General features: G+C 38.4%; 1 protein-coding gene across 1 annotated transcript in view; it reads right to left on the bottom strand.

The window, feature by feature from the left end:
* Positions 1-19,533, bottom strand: part of Btaf1 (B-TFIID TATA-box binding protein associated factor 1) — a 90,905-nt gene that overhangs the window by 34,794 nt on the left and 36,578 nt on the right. Inside the window, exons 10-18 of the mRNA XM_076562834.1 lie at positions 18,992-19,087; positions 18,727-18,903; positions 14,424-14,564; positions 13,602-13,726; positions 10,164-10,284; positions 3,873-3,977; positions 1,773-1,922; positions 1,361-1,503; positions 569-743 (exon numbers count right to left, since the gene is read on the bottom strand). Coding sequence (XP_076418949.1) covers positions 569-743; positions 1,361-1,503; positions 1,773-1,922; positions 3,873-3,977; positions 10,164-10,284; positions 13,602-13,726; positions 14,424-14,564; positions 18,727-18,903; positions 18,992-19,087 — 1,233 coding nt within the window. The remainder of the gene's footprint in view (positions 1-568; positions 744-1,360; positions 1,504-1,772; positions 1,923-3,872; positions 3,978-10,163; positions 10,285-13,601; positions 13,727-14,423; positions 14,565-18,726; positions 18,904-18,991; positions 19,088-19,533) is intronic.

Raw genomic sequence — 19,533 nt, 5'->3', positions numbered from 1 at the left:
CAGCAGGAAGTTTCTTTGATTTACAGAAACAAGTCTTACACAAAATCATACATCTTACAGAAGCTTAAAGTTAAAGAGGCTAGAAGGGAATTGGTTCATTTGGAAATGCAGATTTGAGTTCAAATGTGGAGATCTTTTTCTTGTGACCAAAACTTCTGCCCTTGTAACTATCCATATAAATAGAGCTCCAAAAACACAAAGCACTAAAAATGTGCTGCCTGAAAGTAATGACCAACTGGACTACATAGTCAGGCTCTGGCTTGCTTCTTTCTATACACACGCGAGTCTTTTCTATACACACACAGGGAGCTTTGTAACAGACTGTAGGGATGGACAGATACTAAATATGAGCAGTTTAGTAGTCTCATATGAATGGGGTGCTAAAAAAACAAGTTAAAAGTAAATGGAAAACGATGTTCAATATTATATGGAATACTTTCCCATAACTGTTAGATTTTTATAAAGAAACGGCTTTTTCTTTTATGTTGTAAGTTATAAAATAGTTCTAAATGCTAACAGAAATTGGTTTTACTAAATTTGCCTTTATTACTTTAGGAATATACCTTACCTTTTGTAAAGCAGCCCATTCGCAGATTACTAATGCAACACTAATTCTCTGTAAAGCAGATTTGGAGTTCAGATGGAACAGAAGTAACTGGCCAAGAGATTCTGCTGGTCTAATTTCTTGGTTTACCATATTTACACCTGGATCACAAATACAGCAACAAAGTGCTCCTAACAACCTAAAAGAAAGGAAAAGGCCATACTATAAAAATCACTTGAGGGAAAATTTCTCCTACTAAAGATATAAATTTCCCCATAAAAACTGCAACTTATCTTCTACCTTATTTTCATGAAGACATAAGGTAATTTGTTTTTGTCTTTGATACAGGGTCTAACATATTCCAGGTTGGTTCTTAACTCTCAATGTCACTGAGGATGACTCTCAACTCCTGATCTCCCTCCGGTCACCTCTCAAGTGATACTGCAGGTGTGCACCACCACACTGTTTGTGTGGTGTCTGGGGTCAAATCCAGAGACTTGTGCATGCTAGGCAAACATTCTACTAACTGAACTGTACCTCCAACCCCAAATTCTTGAAACCCTCTTTGTAGACCAGGCTGGCCTCGAACCCACAGAGATCCACCTGCCTCCCAACTGTTGGGATTAAAGGAATGGGTCACCACCACCCAATCATCTATTTTTAAAACTTCAAAACCTTAAAAATATTTACTTGCTTTAGTTTTTTCTTTGATAAGTAGTATAAAGGAAGAAGAACTGACAGACATGAAAAAAATCTTTTGGTTAAATTGTTTAGTTATTAGCCAGAACTTTCCCTCTACGACACTTGAGTACTCACTTAGCTGCCGTCATCCTGGCCCTCATAACTACAAAATCCCTGGTAGCTGGGTCTTCCATGACTGTGTCTGCACCTGCAATATACTCCTGAAGCACTTCTTTATTCTGGATTTGGCCTTGCCGTACCTTACCACCTGTTTTTTCCTAGGGGAAAAACAGAAAGGAAAAATCAATAATTAAAGATCAATCAATAAAATTTAATTGGAAACAACAAAGCCAGTAAAATGTAGTTTTCTTCATAAAATTCTAAGGGCTAATAATTACTATTGAGTTTGTCAGAGTCTGAATAAAGAATTGATCCTACCTAATGTTAATGAAGACACCCTTAGAATAAAGCAGTAATTGCAAGTTTCTCAGTTACTATCTTGGTAATGAGTTGAACATAGAAATACTTTATGTTTCTCTATACTTACCTTGGCTTTAGCTTTTACTTCTAGCAACATATTTAAGTCAATAGGTAAATGAGAAGGCTGCATCATTAAGCAAAGCCAAGCACCCATCCATGGGCAAGCAGCTGCTACCACATACTGAACGGAAGCCTTGCTCAACAGTTCCATCCAAACCTATGGAGTGAAAAGGAGAATAGGAAACAAATTTTTCTATTAAGTGCTAACAAAATATAAAACATACTTTTAGAGAAAATCAACTGGAGGGAGTAGGTTATAGCAGAGATTCATCTGAAAAGTCAACATAGAGATTCACTTTGAAATACTGGTACAGAAATAAGGCAAAGTAGAGTGTTGTTCTTTAAGAACATGGGGGCCACAAAGATGACTCAGTGAGTAAAGGTACATGCCACCACACTTGACAATCTGAGTTCAGTTTCCAGAACCTACAAGATGAAAAGAGAGAACCAAAGCCTAAAAAGCTGCCCCACCCTACACACCCACACACTGCACACACACACACTGCACACCCCCCCCCACCCACACACACAGAAGTTGTGGTCTTTTAAGACTAAATTGGTTTTTTTTTTTTTTTTTTGGTTTTTCGAGACAGGGTTTCTCTGTGTAGCTTTGCGCCTTTCCTGGAGCTCACTTGGTAGCCCAGGCTGGCCTCGAACTCACAGAGATCCGCCTGGCTCTGCCTCCCGAGTGCTGGGATTAAAGGCGTGCGCCACCACCGCCCGGCCTTTTTTTAAAGTTTGTTTTTTTTTTTTTTTTTTTTTTTTTTGGTTTTTCAAGACAGGGTTTCTCTGTGTAGCTTTGCGCCTTTCCTGGAGCTCTCTTGGTAGCCCAGGCTGGCCTCGAACTCACAGCGATCCGCCTGGCTCTGCCTCCCGAGTGCTGGGATTAAAGGCGTGCGCCACCACCGCCCGGCCCGACTAAATTGGTTTATGTGTGGGCCTGCATATATGTATATGTATCACGTGTGTGACCAGTGCCCATGAAAGTCAGAAGTATCAGATCCTCTGGAACTAGAGTTACAGATGATTATGAGCTGCCATGTGGGTGCTAGGAATCAAATCTGGGTCTTCTGTAGCAACAGGTACTCTCAACCACTGAGCCAATCTCCAGCCCAGTAAATAAGGTTTTAAAAAAGGAATGTTGGAGCCAGGTGGTGGCAGTGCACACCTTTAATCCCAGTACTCGGGAGGTAGAGGCAGGCAGATCTCTGTGAGTTCAAGGCCAACCTGGTCTACAGAGCAGGTTCCAGGACAGCCAGAGCTGTGACACAGAGAAACCCTGTCTTGAAAAACCTAAAAGAAGAAAAACAAAAACAAAACAGGAATATAGGAGTTGGGTATGGTGGTACACATTTATAAAGCACTCAGGAGGACTGAAGCAGAAAGATCAAGGGTTCAGGGTCAGCTTGAGATACACAGATAGATCTACTCAACAACAACATCAAAACAGAGAATATTTGATAGTTTATAAAAAGACTTTATAAATTAAACATGCCACACTAGGCATGCTCAACATATCTACAAGCCCAGGATTGAGAGACCAGGGGTCTGGGGCCAACCCTACCTAGTTATATAGCAAGCTCAAGCCAGCCTTGGTTATGTGAGACCCTGTCTCAGAGATTCCAACAAGGTCCCTCCACAAAGAAACAGAATACCTCTGAACTCCACAGGAATTCTCTCTCTCCTCTCCTCTCCTCCCTTCTCCCCCCACCACCACTCACACACTGTCTTCTCTCTCTCTCTCTCTCTCTCTCTCTCTCTCTCTCTCTCTCTCTCTCTCTCTCTCTCTCTCACACACACACACACACACACACACACACACACACACACACACACACACAAAATTGAAAAGAAAATATTAAATAAAAGCTCTTTAAAAAGTAAAACATTAGCTTAATAGGACATATAAGAAGAAACAAACATAACTAACCTGAATTTATATTATATCCCATAAGAAGCCTAGTTTTCCGGATCATCTTGTAGATTACTGGACTCTTCAAATATTTTAGTTGGCTTAATTCATTAAAATCCCTCACCAATAGCATAGTAATTATTTTAACTATATAAATTTATTAGAACAAGAAATACTGACAGATTCATCATGTACCTTGTGAATAAGATCCAGAATTTCCTGGCTGCTTTCTAAAACACAAAACTGAAAAATGTGTCGCAGCATATCAGACAGGATGGGTATAAGCCAAGATGAAGAGTTCTGAAAACAAAAACAGAATCAAACTTATGACATGTAGTTCCTAGACATTAGCTTACATGACTCTCTTCCCTTACCCTCATCTCAGTCACTGGCAATCTAAACAGTTACCTGTAGACACCAAATTCCACCTCTAAAGGAAGACGTTTGCCCTGCATGTTTAACAAATACAATGTGATATAAAGTGTGCTTGCTGCCTCCTGCTACAAATGCTGATGAATACACATTTTAAGTATTCAAGTCTGCCTGGGGAAGAGTTCATGGGGAGAGCACAGAGGATGCTCAGAGCAGTAAGACTATTATTGTTCTATGTAATTGTGCAGACATACACACACACATACACAAGAGGTTTGGTCGAGCCCACAGACTGTACAACACAAGGGTGAACCCTAATGGAGACTATAAACTTCAGTTAATGCAAACCCACTAAGAGTGAGGGAGGGCCTTATTTTCCCATATAGGGTGTTCACAGTGGGGGAATGCCATATACCATGTGAGATTAAGGTATATGGGAACACTATACTTTTCCTTCAGTTTTCTCTCAAAACTGTTCTAAGAAAGCCAGGCATTGTGGCAGACACCTTGCAGAGGCAGGCAGATCTCTGAGTCTGAGGTCGGCCTGGTCTACATACTGAGTTCCAGGACAGCCAGGTCTGTATAGAAAGACCCTTTCTTTATTTAAAAAAAAAAAAAAAAAAAAAAAAAAGGAAGATAATGATGGTTCCAAGGATCTAGTTCAGTGGTAGAATGCTTGCCTTGCATGTGTGAAACCTGGGTTTAGTCCACAGCACTGTAACAGACAAAGAAAAGAAAATATTCCGCATGGTATGTTGCAACAATGAGACTATCACCACACACCTGTTAAAATGGCCTAAACAAGGAACACTGATAATATTATACACTGGCCAGAATGTGGAGCACTTACTGTTGATGAAAGGGCAAAATGGTGCATCTACTCTAAAAGACAACTTAGAAGTTCCTTACAAAATTAAATCTATTCTTATAGTATAGTCTAGTATGTGGGCTCCTTAATATCTGCACACAGTAGGGGAAGTATTGATTCATACAAAAACCTGTACTTTATAGAAGCCTCATATATACTACCAAAACTTGAAAGTATCCAAGGTGTCCTTTCAGTAGGTGAATGAATAAATTAGGGTACAACAAGACAATAGGAGTGTAAGACACCCTTACAAAAATAAGCTATTAAGACATAAGAAACACAAAGGAAACCTGAATGCCTATTACAAAGTAATGAAAAGGTTCCATACTGATGACTCCAACTACCTGACATATGCAAAACTATGGAGCGAGTCAAAGAGCAGAGACTCTAAGAGGCTGGGAGGATGAGAAATGGCTACAGCAAAGGTGACTTTCGGGGTAAGAAAAACAACTCTCTGACACTGATAATGGTAGACACACGTCTTTCTACAGTTGACAATAACATCTTTCTTCGAATCTTCTAATTTTATGGGCAAAACAAAAATAATAATAAAAACGGCAGAAAAATTGTGAGTAAACTGAAGAGTGATCTTTATGAGGTGACATACTGAGCTACTGTGACCTTGCCCACCAAGTTACTGCGCAATTTTTCAAAGTGACAGCTGGGTGTGTCAGGAACTGGCACAAGAACACAGTGCTCAGGAACTCAGACATCAGGCTTATTCTCTCTGTACCCAAGCTCATTTCACATTCTGAAGCTGGAAAGCAATTCAATAGGTACGCAATTTATTTTCTTTCTGTGTCAAATTTAGGTAAAAGCTGAAAGAGCTGTGTAACCTATGTGAATTTGGGAAAGTTTCTTAATCTCATTAGTTCTCTCATCTGCAAAATATAAATAGTAGTAGCCACCTCCATATTTCCTAGCATAAAATTAATCCCAATAATATTTCAGAGTATTGCTACTTTTTTTTTTTTTTGGACAGGGTTTCTCTGTGTAACAATCCTGGCTGTCCTGCTCTGTAGACCAGGCTGGCCCCTCAGAGACCCACCTGCCTCTGCCTCCCGAGTGTTGGAACTAAAGGTATCTACCATCACATCCAGCTGTATTGTTACTTTTAAATATCATTTCCAATAATAAAGTATGGTATAAGAATGTTTTATTATCTGTACAATTATATATATTTATATAGAATTAACATTTGCAAAGTTCTTTCATTTATATTATCTCACTTCATCTACAACTGTTTCTTTTTTGTTTTTGTTTTTGGTTTTGTTTTTTTTTTAATTTTCTGGAGCTGAGGACCGAACCTAGGGCCTTGTGCTTGCTAGGTAAACGCTCTACCACTGAGCTAAATCCCCAACCCCTCATCTACAACTGTAAAAAAGGTTGCAAGGATTTTTTTTTTTTTTTTTTTTTTTTGGTCTTTCGAGACAGGATTTCTCTGTGTAGCTTTGGTGCCTGTCCTGGAACTCGCTTTGGAGACCAGGCTGGCCTCGAACTCACAAAGATCCACCTGCCTCTGCCTCCCGAGTGCTGGGATTAAAGGCATGCACCACTACCGCCCAGCAAGCTTTGAATTTCAAAGCTGCAAGCAAGAAAGATTTTTAAAAATTAAGCTAAGGGATCATGGAATTATATTAGTAAGGAATTTACAGAGAACTATGAATCACCAATAAGTAACTACCTGATAATCTGTGAAGAAGACAATAAAAAAATGGCATCGGGTTAGGAACTCTAAGAGTTCTTTAGATGTTACTGGGATCACAGACTTATAATAAAGTTTTCACTATATAATAATAGTTTTGCCCCAAAAAAGTTCAGATTTAAAGGGGGTTGCAGAGAGATAATTCAGTAGATAAATGTGTTTGATGACCAGAGTTTAATCCCCAGAACCTGGTGGAAGGAGAGAATCAACCCCTGCAAGTTTCCTTCTGACCTCTACTTGTGTGCTAGTCATCCATACACATACAAATAGATACATGAATGAATGAATGAATGAATATAAAACAAAAATCAGAGGACTGGGGAGACAGCTCAGTCAGTGAAATGCTTACCCTGTAAGCATGAAAACCAGAGTTTAATACCCAGAACCCACATTAAAAGAAAAAAAGAAAGAAAGAAAAAAAAATGGGCTAGGGAGCTGGTCAGTGGTTAAGTATATTTGTGCACTTGCAGCTCCAGGACCAGACACACATGGTGCACATAAATGCATGCAAGTACTCATCCATACACATAAAATAAAATAAAAATAAAAACAAAAACAGCCAAATGGGGTAGACAGGGAGGCAAAAGTAGGCAGGTCTTAGGGCAAATGCCAGACCAGCGTGAGCCCTGTCTCAGATTAGAAAGGCTGATGGAGCCCAAGGAATGATAGACATTGAATGCTGTCCTCTGGCCTATGCAAGTCCATACATACAGCACACACATAATGACAGTAAGTTACAGAAATTAAAATAGCTTGGAGACACGGAAGATTTGACCTGTTCCCTGAAAGAAAGGATTACCCTGCAGGTAAACAGGAAGAGAGCTCACATTTAGAAAAGGATTTGAGAATGTGTCTGTAAACATGCAGGAACAGTAAGCCATATGCAAAGATACCCTGATTAAGTGCACACGGTTATAACTGAGTAACCAGAATAGACTGAGAAATGTTCTCAACTCTGAAGTATAAATAAGGAAATAGATTTTAACAGCTTGATATCAAGATAAATGCAGGGGTTTACTATAGCAGACAAAAACAAGCTACTGAGCATTTTGAAAATAACTGAGGCTATGGGTCCCCAAATTGTTGTGTTCAGAGTCTGTTGTGTTTGTCTGTGTGATCCTGGCTGTCTTGGAACTTGTTCTGTAGACCAGGCTGGCCTTGAACTCCCGAGATTGGCCTGCCCTGCCTCCTAAGTGCTTCCAAAGAATTAACTTGAATTATTCCTTTTAATAATACCATGACTGTGCAGAAACAAGTACCAAAGAGAAGAAGATAATAATTTTGTAAATATGTAAACAGAAGAAAGTACATAAATTGAAAAATAGGTGAGCTTGGGCATGGTGCTGCATGTTCCCAATCCCAACACTCAGGAAGCTAAGGCAAAAAAGTTGAGGGCCAGACTGGACTATACAGTAAGACCAATTCTCAAACAAAAAAGACATGTTTTTGTTTTGTTTTTTGAAACAGGGTTTCTCTGTGTAACAGTTCTGGCTGTCTTAGAACTAAATTTGTAGACCAGGCTGGCCTTGAGCTCATAGAGATCTACCTGCTTCTGCCTCCCAAGTGCTAGGATTAAGGGCATGCCCAAAATCACTAAAGCAAAAATGAAATGAAAATTAGGAACAATCTATGCCAGTTGCATTTTCATCCCATAACCAAACAATTTAGAATTACAAAAGAGACCTAAAGGCTTTTCTGCAGAGATTCCAATTAGACAAAATTACAAGGATAATGCAAAATTAAATTTATAAATGTTTATTTACACAAATGTGATACAGTATCATGTCTCGAATTAAAGCACATCTATATGGAATATAGATGGTTAGCAACATAAGAGACATTCACTCATGCAAGTGTCTACTGTCTAAAAATACGACTGCTCTTGAGAAGGGCAGACAGTCTTTGTTTCACCTCTTTTTGTTTCTTGCACAATTTGTAATGAGTAACTCAAACTGAGACCAGTCTGTGCACTTGACCCAGACTAACACACTTGCCCTATGGGACAGCACAAGCTCCAAACTACTTTCTACACTTGTCATCTGAATTTTCACAATTCATTCATCAGGGTCCTAAGTGATTTCTCTGTTTCCTGAGTCCTGATGCTGGGAAACAATCATTTTTTCATAAATTAAGAGTGTGTTTCGACAGCTGAGAAAGAGAAATCAAATGTATCAGAGATATTAAAAGTTCATTTTAAAGATGGAATCAGGAAAGCTGATGAAGCTTTGCCTGTGTTTAGGATTTATAGCATTAGACATCCTTTTCCTCACAACAAGATTTTAGCTGTGAAACCTACTAAAATAAAATTATTAATAACTCTAAAAAAGGGAGGGCTAGAGAGTTTGCTCAGTGGTTAAGAACTCTTGTTGCAAAAGGCCTGGGTTTGATTCCCAGCACCCACATGGAGGGTCACCACACATGCATGTGGTATACAGATTCTTGCACATAAAATAAAAATAAAGACAAAAACAAATCAAATCAAATCAAAACAAACAAACAAACAAAAAACCCACAAAACAAACCCACAAACTCTAAAAGAAAGTGATTGGCCCAAATTTCAATTCCAGTACTCAGGAGGCAAAGGCAGGCAAATAAATGTCTGTCGGCTGGAGGCCAGCCTGGTTAACATAATGAATTTCAGGCCAGCCAAGACCAAACAGCAAAACCCTGTCTCAAAATAAAATAAAATAAATATAAACAAATAAGTGATTGACTAAAACTCTAACACGTTATTGGTATTTATTTTCCTGACATATTTTTTTCAATCTCCAGAATTATTTCAAAAATAGGAATGTAAACAGGACTCATCAGCACACCACTCACACACTAATATGACCTGAAGGAACTCTGTGGGAATCCCAGTACGTGACTAATGAATTACATGATCCTTGGAAATGCACGCTCTTGTAACAGTAACTTTTAACAGAAGACAAGTTGGAAATCCAGTAGTCAGTCTTTAAGTGGTTTTATTTCAGTGTTTCAATGCAGCCTTTATAACCTGGGATGGTTTCTGCCAATTACCTATCAATCACAGACTAACATTCATCCTAAAGGAAGGAATTATTCAATCAATAATTCACTTAATATTTAATTGATTATTTCATATGTATTAAGCATTAGTCCCAAGTTCTGATATAATAAAACTAAAACAAAATTCTAAAATATTTCTGACCTCATATTGATGAGATTCCCTTTCAAAAAAATTTTTTTTAAGATTTATTTATTTATGTACACAGTGTTATTCTGCCTGCATGCCAGAAGAGGGCACCAGATCTCATTACAGATGGCTGTGAGCCACCCTGTGGTTGCTGGGAACTGAACTCAGGACCTCTGGAAGAGCAGCCAATGCTCTTAACCTCTGAGCCATCTCTCCAGCCCCATATTGATGATATTCTTATGTTTACATGGTTACCATATACCTACCATGCCCAAGCATTCTGATTTTTTGATATATAGCAAAGATGAGGCAATGATGTGATCTGTTCTATAAAATTAATTTACAGAAGTTTTGAGGTTGCTATAAATAATTATCAGTTCTTACCTGGTCCTGTGTTGATAACAATGTAAAGAGAGTTTCCAATGCTGCTCTTCGAACTGAAGATATAGTGTGATGCAAAAATGGCCAGACACGGGGAACTAAAACTGTAAGTGACTGCTGAATACTAAAAAAAGCAAACACAAATTAATCTTATTCATTCTCAGTTGAAACTCCATAAACATGTTATCTAATATCAATGTTGTACGAACCTGGTGATGTTGACATGCCTTTTTAATAAATAGGAAATGATCCAATTTTCATGAGTATTCACTTAACACTCATTCAAAAATGTTATTGTAACACCAAAAGACAGATTTTGCAGCCAATAAAGGGTAGAGATTTAATAATAGGTTTCTCAATGGCACTAATGCTTTAATTACCCTCATCAAGTCAGAACTTTCCAATTATCTGCAATTGTAACTTTGCTCTTCCCAGGAAAATGGGGAATGTATCCTAGCTACACAATCAGGTTTGCATAACTGTTTGCCATCCCGAGGGCTAACCTCAATGGGTAGCTAATCATAATTTCTATTCATCTTTCAGGCTTCAAATGAGCAAGAGATTAAGAGTTAATAGTAGTTTTGAATTTTGTTATCCTGGCTTAGCATTTTCTATATTAGGAAGATTCACATTTCTTCCTTCTAAGACTTTAAATGGAGGAACTAAGCAAAGCCAAATCTAGGCTAACTTGAACCCCAGCACTTCTGAAATGACATTCAGAAGTCATTTCTAAAAGGACCTCAAATTAGGAAATAATTCTTCAGTAGCACTTGAACTACATCCATTCATGGAACAAAAAAAGGACATGCCAGTATCCACACTACCACCTGTCACCTTCTATGCCTCCCTCCGAGGACCCCTTCAATGCTATTTTCATTACTTGCAGGTATACATGAACTTTACTTCTTATGTTTATTTATTTTGTAAATTCATTTTAAAAGTTCCAATTTAAATACATACACATGCAGACATGAGTGATTCAGATATATAAAAGCGTCATAAAAAAAGACTTAATAGTGTAATTGTTCAACATGCTGCATTTCTTCTTGTATAAGATAGAAAGTATCTGCCAATTACCACAATATATGACACAGTTTTTCTAATAAGGCCAATTTTGAGATTAAAAAAACGGAACACTATATTATTTCATATTGGATTACCAGAAATTTTATTACATTGCATAATTTTCTTACATTATCTATGATTTTTAAATTATTTCATTATTTTATGTGTCTGGGTGTTCTGCCTGCATGTATATCTGTGCATAACATGCATGCCATATCCACTGGGACCAGAAGAGGGCCCTGGAGCTAGAGTTACAGATGGCTGTGAGCCCTCATGTCATCATGTGGGTACTAGGAATTGAGCCTGGGTCCCCTGGAAGAACAATCTTACTGCTGAGATCTCTCCAGTCCTACATTATTTAGTTTTCTTGATACCACCCACTAAGGTTTACAGGCCAAATCTATAGACTTTTTTTTTCCCAATGAAAGTTTTACTGAAACATATCCTCTACGAATTGTATGCTGGCAGTTATCTGGTTACAGTAACATAGTGGAATAGTTTCAGCTAAGACTGGCTCACAACCAAAAATGTTCAGTGTTTAGGCCTTCAAAGAGATTTACTTGACCTCTGGTTTAAAGTAATTTAAAACCCCTGTAACTGTACAGATGTGGAAGAGTTGTCCATGAACTCACTTAATCCTTTCGTACTGGACTAGCAGCAGAAGCTGTCGAAAGTGGGAAGCCCCACCCATGCGCGACCACTTCAGTTGCTGTCTTCTATCGCTTCTATGAAAACTCGCTTGCTACTCTTCTTGCATGATGCTCTGCCAGCCTAAATTCTGCACTAAATCCTACCAGTTACAATACATGAAGAACATGCTTTTCATACGTGCTTGAATTTCACTGAAATACTCATGTAGCCCCAAGTTGCTTTAAAATCTTATGAACATTCACTGAATAAACCTCACTAGGCTAAGAACAGTAACTTCCCCATTTGTGAATTTTTAAAAAGCTGTATAACATTTCTTCTGCATTTTTTTGGATACTATTATTACAAACAGTAACAGTGGAGCTGGAGAGATGGCTCAGAGGTTAAAAGGTCCAGTTCCCAGCAACCACATGGTGGCTCACAACCATCTATGAGATCTTGTGCCCTCTTCTGGTGGGCAGACATACATGCAGACAAAACACTGTATACAAAATAAATAAATAAATAAATAAATAAATAAATAAATAAATAAAATCTTTTTTAAAAAGTGAGAAAAGGTGTATTAAAAAAAGAAAAAGAAACAGCATTCTGGCATGCTTAATTTTAAAAATCTATATTCTGGGCTATCACTGGGGATAATATGAACTGATTGGTTTTTTTGGTTGGTTGGTGTTTGTTTTTTCAAGACAGGATTTCTCTGGAACAGCCCTACCTGTTCTGGAACTCACTGTGTAGACTAGTATAGCCTGAAACTCACAGAGATCCGCCTGCCTCTGCCTCTGCGTGCTGGGATTAAAGGCTCTACAATGACTGTTGTTGTTTTTAGTTCTTAGTTTGTTTGAGGTTTTGGGGGTGTTTGTGTTTTCAGACAGGGTTTCTCTGTGTAACAGGCTCTGGCTGTCCCGGAATTCACTTTGTAGACCAGGTTGGCCTCAAACTCAGAGATCCACCTGCCTCTGCCTCTCAAGTGCTGGAATTAAAGGTATAAGTGAAAACCACCCAGCAAAATGACTGTTTTTAAAATAAACTATTTTAAAGTATCTATTTTAGATCCACAAGATAATGAACTATAAAACTAATTAATACCCGGGCTGGAGAGGTAGCTCAAAGGTTAAGAGCACTGGCTACTCTTCCAGAGGTCCTGAGTTCAATTCCCAGCGACCACATGGTGGTTCACAACCATCTGTAATGAGATCTGGTGCCCTCTTCTGGCCTGCATGCATACATGGGGGAAGAACACTGTATACATAATAAATAAATAAATCTTCAAAAAAACCCCAAAAAAACTAATACCCAAGGTAAGAAAATAACTCTTTGAAGTTTCTTTATTTGTGTGTATGCAGTGCTAGAACTTGGGGCTTTGTATGGTAGGCAATCTCCCACTAAGCTCTTATCCTAGCCCCTAAACTAACCTTTTTTGTCCCAAATGTTCTAGTACCAAGAATAAAGGAAAAAAAAACTTTCTGAGAAAAAGCCGTGTCCTCAATATACAGCACTGTTCTTAAAGGTGCTAGAACAATCTAAGTTTAATCATCTGGAAAGATATATAAAGGTCGGGAGGCAGAGCCAGGCGGATCTCTGTGAGTTCGAGGCCAGCCTGGGCTACCAAGTGAGCTCCAGGAAAGGCGCAAAGCTACACAGAGAAACCCTGTCTCGAAAAACCAAAAAAAAAAAAAAAAAAGATATATAAAGGTTTACTATTTTATTATACTAATAAGAAATAATTACCTGCATTGCTGGACCTGAGGGTAAGTTAACATGGATGAAAGAAGAGTCATAATACTATTTGTTGAAGCTGTTAGATCATCTAATTCCAGGAGAGAATCCCATAAGGTATTTATAATGGAGGGTACCTATAAGATCAGTTTTTAAGAAAAATTATTGACTTCAAACAACAAATTCATAAATCCTGCCAAATTATATCCGAAGTGTCACTAATGAGTCAACAGGATATACAATCCCAATGAATTTGGACAGTATCAGTTGTAAGCAACATCACGAAGACACCATTTGCATTAACCATTCTCTAGCCTCTTTTTAGTGCCATTAGGTCCTACTTTTGTCACTTCCTCCCTAACTAGAGTTGTACCGGGCAGGGTAACAATCAAGAAAATACAAGTTTAGCTTTTGAGCTCATAAAATAATGCTGGCTGTACCTTTAACTTATTCTGGATTTGATAAAATGGAAATGTAGCTAAGATGTAATGGTCTCTTAAAAATGAGATCAGGTTAAAATGCTAAGAAATAAAATCAAAATTAAAACTTGACACCTCTAAACATAAGGGGCAAATTTAGAAAGAAATTGCTGTTTCCTTTTCAAGGAACTTCTGTGTATTGGGTACATAAAAGGAATTGGACCATACACAACTCACTGTTTCCAAAAATAACACATAATCAAGCTTGCATGCATCGGAGGGATGTTAGAAACAAGAGAATTTCTATAAAAGATATAGGAGATAAAATAACAATAACTTAATGTTTTCCCTACTATTCCATACCCAAATGTAAACATGCACTACAGGAAGAAAATGCTGAAAACTTTCAACACACCTTTTGTGTCTGAAGGTAGACAAGGCTTTCTACTACAGGCACTAAGGATGCTGCAGCAACAGCTCTGACGTCGTCATCAAGGTCCTGGAGTCCTTCAATTATTCGAGTTAAAACTTTAGGCAATAAAGTATTAATTACATCCTGCAAAACAGTACATCAAAACAGGCTAATTTTCTATGGTATAATTACTATGTTCAAACATCTCTATTAACTTTGAACATATATTCCAATATTTTTGTTTGAAAAGAAACACATAAACAGAAAAGATAAGTTAGCAGAAGCTTGCATAAATAATCTCACTAGAGAAAGATTCCAACTACTTTATTAAAGCTATCAAGTACAAGGGCTGGAGAGATGGCTTACTGGTTAAGAGCACTGGCTGCTCTTCCAGAGAACAAGGCTTTAATTCCCAGCACCCACATGGCAGCTCACAACTGTCTGTAACTCCAGTTCCAGAGGACCCAACATCCTCTTCTCACACAGACACACATGTAGGCAAAACACCAATGCATATAAAATAAAAAATAAATCAATCTTTTAAAAAAAAAGCTATCAAGAACTATAGGCTGGTCGTGATGTTACACACTTTTAATCCCAGTATCTTTGAGTTTGAGGCCAGCCTGGTCTACAGAGCAAGTTCCAAGACAGCCACAGCTACACCGAGAGACCATGCCTGAAAAAACAAACAAACATCAAAAAAAGAATTGGTCTTGTGCAGCTGGGTAGTAAAAACAGCTTGTTCTACAAGCATGGAGACTTGAGTTCAAATCCCCATACCAATATTGCCATCACTGTTGGGGACAGACAGAGAGAGGGTGGTGATATTCCAGTTCAGTAAAAAAAATCCTGTCATGGTATTAGGTGAAGAGTGACAGACTTGAATATCTCTGTGGTAAGTCATCATACCAGAGACATTTTCACATCAGTGATCACTAATACACTATTCACAATAGTCAAGATATAGAACCAGCCTATATGTTCATCAACACATGAATGAGAGAAGAAAATGTGGTACACATACAAAATAGAAAAACTGATTCAGCCATAGGGAAGAATGAAAGTGTGACAACTGCAGAGAAATGGACAGACTTGGAAATCACTCTATTAATCACACTAAGCCAGACTCCAATGTTTTCTCTCGTATGAAGACTCTAAGGGGAGGAAGGGGTGCCCTTGCACTCACAGACCACAACAGTAGCAAGAGGACTATGAGAGGAGGAATAAAGGGAAGGAAGAAGGGGGAACAAGAGAAGGTAATGAAACATATGTGTCATGAGGGGGAATTATTTGGGATGAGAGAAAAAACAGCAAGAGGTAGAGTGGGGGATGAAGAAGACGAACAACAATAAAGAATAATACATATACACATGGGGATCAGGCTTCAGGGAAGGGACCATAGGTGCCATGTTGGACCACAAAGGTGGCAAAAAGCAGCCCCTGAAACAGCCCAAGAAGCAGGCCATCGATAGGGATAAGGGAGACAAGGCTTTAGGCAGAGAGAGAGCAGCAGAAGAATCTCAAGAAGCTAAAAACCAAGGCCATGGGGAAGGACCCCTTGGCCAGAGGTGGGATTACAAAATCTGGCAAAAAGTAAGCTGTCCTTTGTACCTGAGCTGATGGTACAAAATAACCCCCCTCCTTTCCTATTCAAACATCTGGATTCCTTGTAGCAATGTCTTTAGCCACCTATAGCCAGGATAAAGTGTTATCCCAGAGCCTGTATACACTGTAATACACTTTTGTAAAATAACAATACATATGAAAATGTCAAAATTAGACTCAATTCTTTGTACATTAACCAAAAAATAATTTAAAATTTATAAATACAAAAAAGAGAAATCTTCAAGAGATGAGTCAGCTATTAGTCAGAAAATTGATAAATAAAAGTCTTCTTTTGTTTTTTGAGACAGGGTTTCTCGGTGTGTACCTCTGGCTGTCCTGGAACTCACTTTGTAAACCAGGCTAGTCTCAAACTCACAGAGATCTGCCTGCCTCTGCCTTCAGAGTGCTGCTGGAATTAAAAAGGCATGCTCCACCATGACTGGTTTAAAAGTCATTTTTAAAAAATTAGTCTTACAAGAGAAATAGTCTTCCCCAGGAAAGAACATATTAATTGGTTATCCAATATCAAATGGTCAGCCCTGAAAACATACACACAAATAACATTAATAATATGGACTGTGCAGGTGTTCTTTAGGAATATGTATGTATATACACCCAGGCATGCAAAAACAATGAAAAAATGAATTTGAAAGAGAGCAAGGAGGAGTGTGTGGGAAGAGGAGGAAAGGACAGGGAGAAATGCTATAATTATAATCTTCTTTTTAAAGATTTATTTATTTATTATGTATACAGTATTCTGCCTGCACATAAGCCGGCCCACCAGAAGAGGACACCAAGTCTTATTATAGGTGGTTGTAAGCCACCATGTGGGTACTGGGAATTGAACTCAGGACCTCTGGAAGAGCAGCCAGTGATCTTAATCATTAAGCCATCTCTCTAGGCCCTGTAATTGTAATCTTAAAAATAAAAAAATAAAAAAAATTAAGTTTTTTTAAAAAATTAACCTTTTTTCAAACACTAGCAAGGCATTGTTTCACTCTGTTTTCTATAGAAGCTTTAAGATTTAAGAAAGAAGGGAACTGTGTTTGAAGAGTTGATAGGTGGGTTGCAAGGACTAAAAGGGCAAAAGAGGGCAAGGAACAAAGCAGAAGGTAAACAAACAGGTAGAGAGCTGGGCCTCTCAGCAGAAATCACAAGCCAATATTTTATTGCTGGCAGTTTAAAACAACAACAGAAAAAGACAACCTTAGATGTAACTTCAAAAGGCTTTTCTGGGATAGGAAGGGAGGTTTCATTCTTGGACTACTGAGCAAGAGAACAGAGGAAAGCTAATCCAAAGTTAAGAAGGACAGTCTCCTAAGATCCTGTCCATGTTGGCTAGTTCTAGAAAGCACTCAGGAAATCACACGCTGTTCGGTTCGGTACTCCTTTCTCAGTAGCTCCTCGCTTATCTCTATTTCTTTTCTTCTTTTTCTTTTTTAAAGGCAAGGTCTCATGTGTATCCCTGGCTATACTCTAGCTAGCTATGGATGACCTTGAACAGAAGATCCTTCTGCCTCTGCCTGCCAAATACTGGGATGAGGACTTTGTAGCACACAAGTTTGACTCCAAGCACTAGGATTACAGGCCTGGGGGGGGGGCACTTGTTTTTATTGTTTTAGCACTAAACTTTGTAAAAGATTTATGGGTCATAAGTCAAAAAAGCTTTTGTGAGTCAAAACAGGAACCCAACTGCTAACAGTCCACTGCTATCAGTGGACTATATGTATATGAATGTGTTTTTATCCTGGGTGAAGCCTGACAATGCACCAACAGTGGATTATAAGACACTCTATTTAAAAAAAAAAAAAAAAAAAAAATGAAAAAAAAGATACGCCACATAGTTTTGACTTTTGGTACTAACCCTAATTAGTTTTATAACCTTAAGCAAGGCTTCTAACTTTTAGAACTCATTTTCCTATATGAAAATGCTAAAGTTACTTGTATTTTCTTTTTCTAAGCTTTCTTACAAAAAAAAAAAAATAAGCAAAATAAGCAAAGAAAAACATTGGTGGATAATGTAAAAAAAAAAAGTACATGATTTGTGGACTGCTTGCTTTTTTTTTTAAATTTATTTATTTATTATATACACAAGAAGAGGGCACCAGATCTCATTACAGATGGTTGTGAGCCACCATGTGGGTGCTGGGAATTGAACTCAGGACCTCTGGAAGAGCAGTCAGTGCTCTTAACCTCTGAGCCATCTCTCTAGCCCCGGACTGCTTGCTTTGATGACTGCTCTAAGTTTCCCGGGGTGGGTTCCTGTCTATTTCTCCTGTATAACTAGAGTCTTGCAGACTTCAGACCATGTATTTAATATTTAAATGAGTTTATACAATTAAAGAAACTATGAAATGCACTGAATTAGTTGCAACAATAATGTAACTAACCATCTTTTGATTTCTCTGTAAACTGCTATGAGCACCACCTATTTCTGTGACAGTTTCTCAAGAAAGCAAGCTTGAGCCTGGCATGACGACACAGACCTGTAATCTCAGAACCCAAGAGGCAGAAACAGAACCACCTCTGCGATTTTGTGGCCCACCTGGGTCTGTGTAGCAAGTTCCAAGCCAGGTGGAGCTACATGCCTAGATCATAAAACAAAGGACCAAGCAAGCAACCAAGCATACCCACGAAAACAAACAAAACACCCAAGACTGAAAAATCCCTCACGTATACTTTCAAACACTGAGCTCTTTACCTGACGAACCGCCAGAGCATACTTGATCCCCAGCAGACCGCCGTGTCTAACTTCCCACTGTTCTTGGGTCAGTAACTTCAGCAGCACATCCACTGTCTTATGAACTCCTGTTTCGTTCATGTGCTTTAAAACCACACCTAATGTTTGAGCACAAGTTTCACGGACTGGTGCTACAACCTAGAGAACATAAAGAAGTCACATATGCAGAAGATTTACTTATGTAGAATTAACAATTCGGGCAAAGCTTCACTCAGATGTTACTTACTTCATCAGAAACAAAGTCTCCAAATCTGTCCAAGGCAAAAACACAAAGGAGCCGAATGACTAAGTCCTCTAACCACTCTTGATGCTGCTGAATCATCTATTAAGATACAATCGTTTTAATAATAAGTAAAAACCAACTCTGTACTAGAGGGATAACAGAGGTGTTAGGGCCAAAAAAAGAAAAACAAAACTGGGACAGATTATCTTAGCAAAAGAACAGTTACCAAACTTGAGAAGAATTCCATATACCACCTTTAAATGTAACCATGAACTCTTTAATGATTACATTCAGAGACAATATATCAAAATTCTTATATTCATGGTTCTATTATGTTACCTGTACTCTTAAGAAAACTAATTACAGGCTGGGCACCTAAGAGGCAGAGGCAGGCAGATCTCTGTGAGCTCTGGGCTAGAAAGGTATACAGGAATTCCAAGCCAGCCAGGGCTAAATAGTGAGGCCGTCTCCAAGCAGCCCCATCTCCAAGAAAATAAAAGAAAAAAAAAAATGCTTTAGATTACTCTGTATCAGGTCTTCTGCTC

Source organism: Peromyscus maniculatus, chromosome 1 (assembly GCF_049852395.1).
Source record: "Peromyscus maniculatus bairdii isolate BWxNUB_F1_BW_parent chromosome 1, HU_Pman_BW_mat_3.1, whole genome shotgun sequence".
NCBI lineage: Eukaryota > Metazoa > Chordata > Mammalia > Rodentia > Cricetidae > Peromyscus > Peromyscus maniculatus.
Note: the sequence above shows the minus strand (reverse complement) of the source record. Positions and strands in the feature narration are given on the sequence as shown.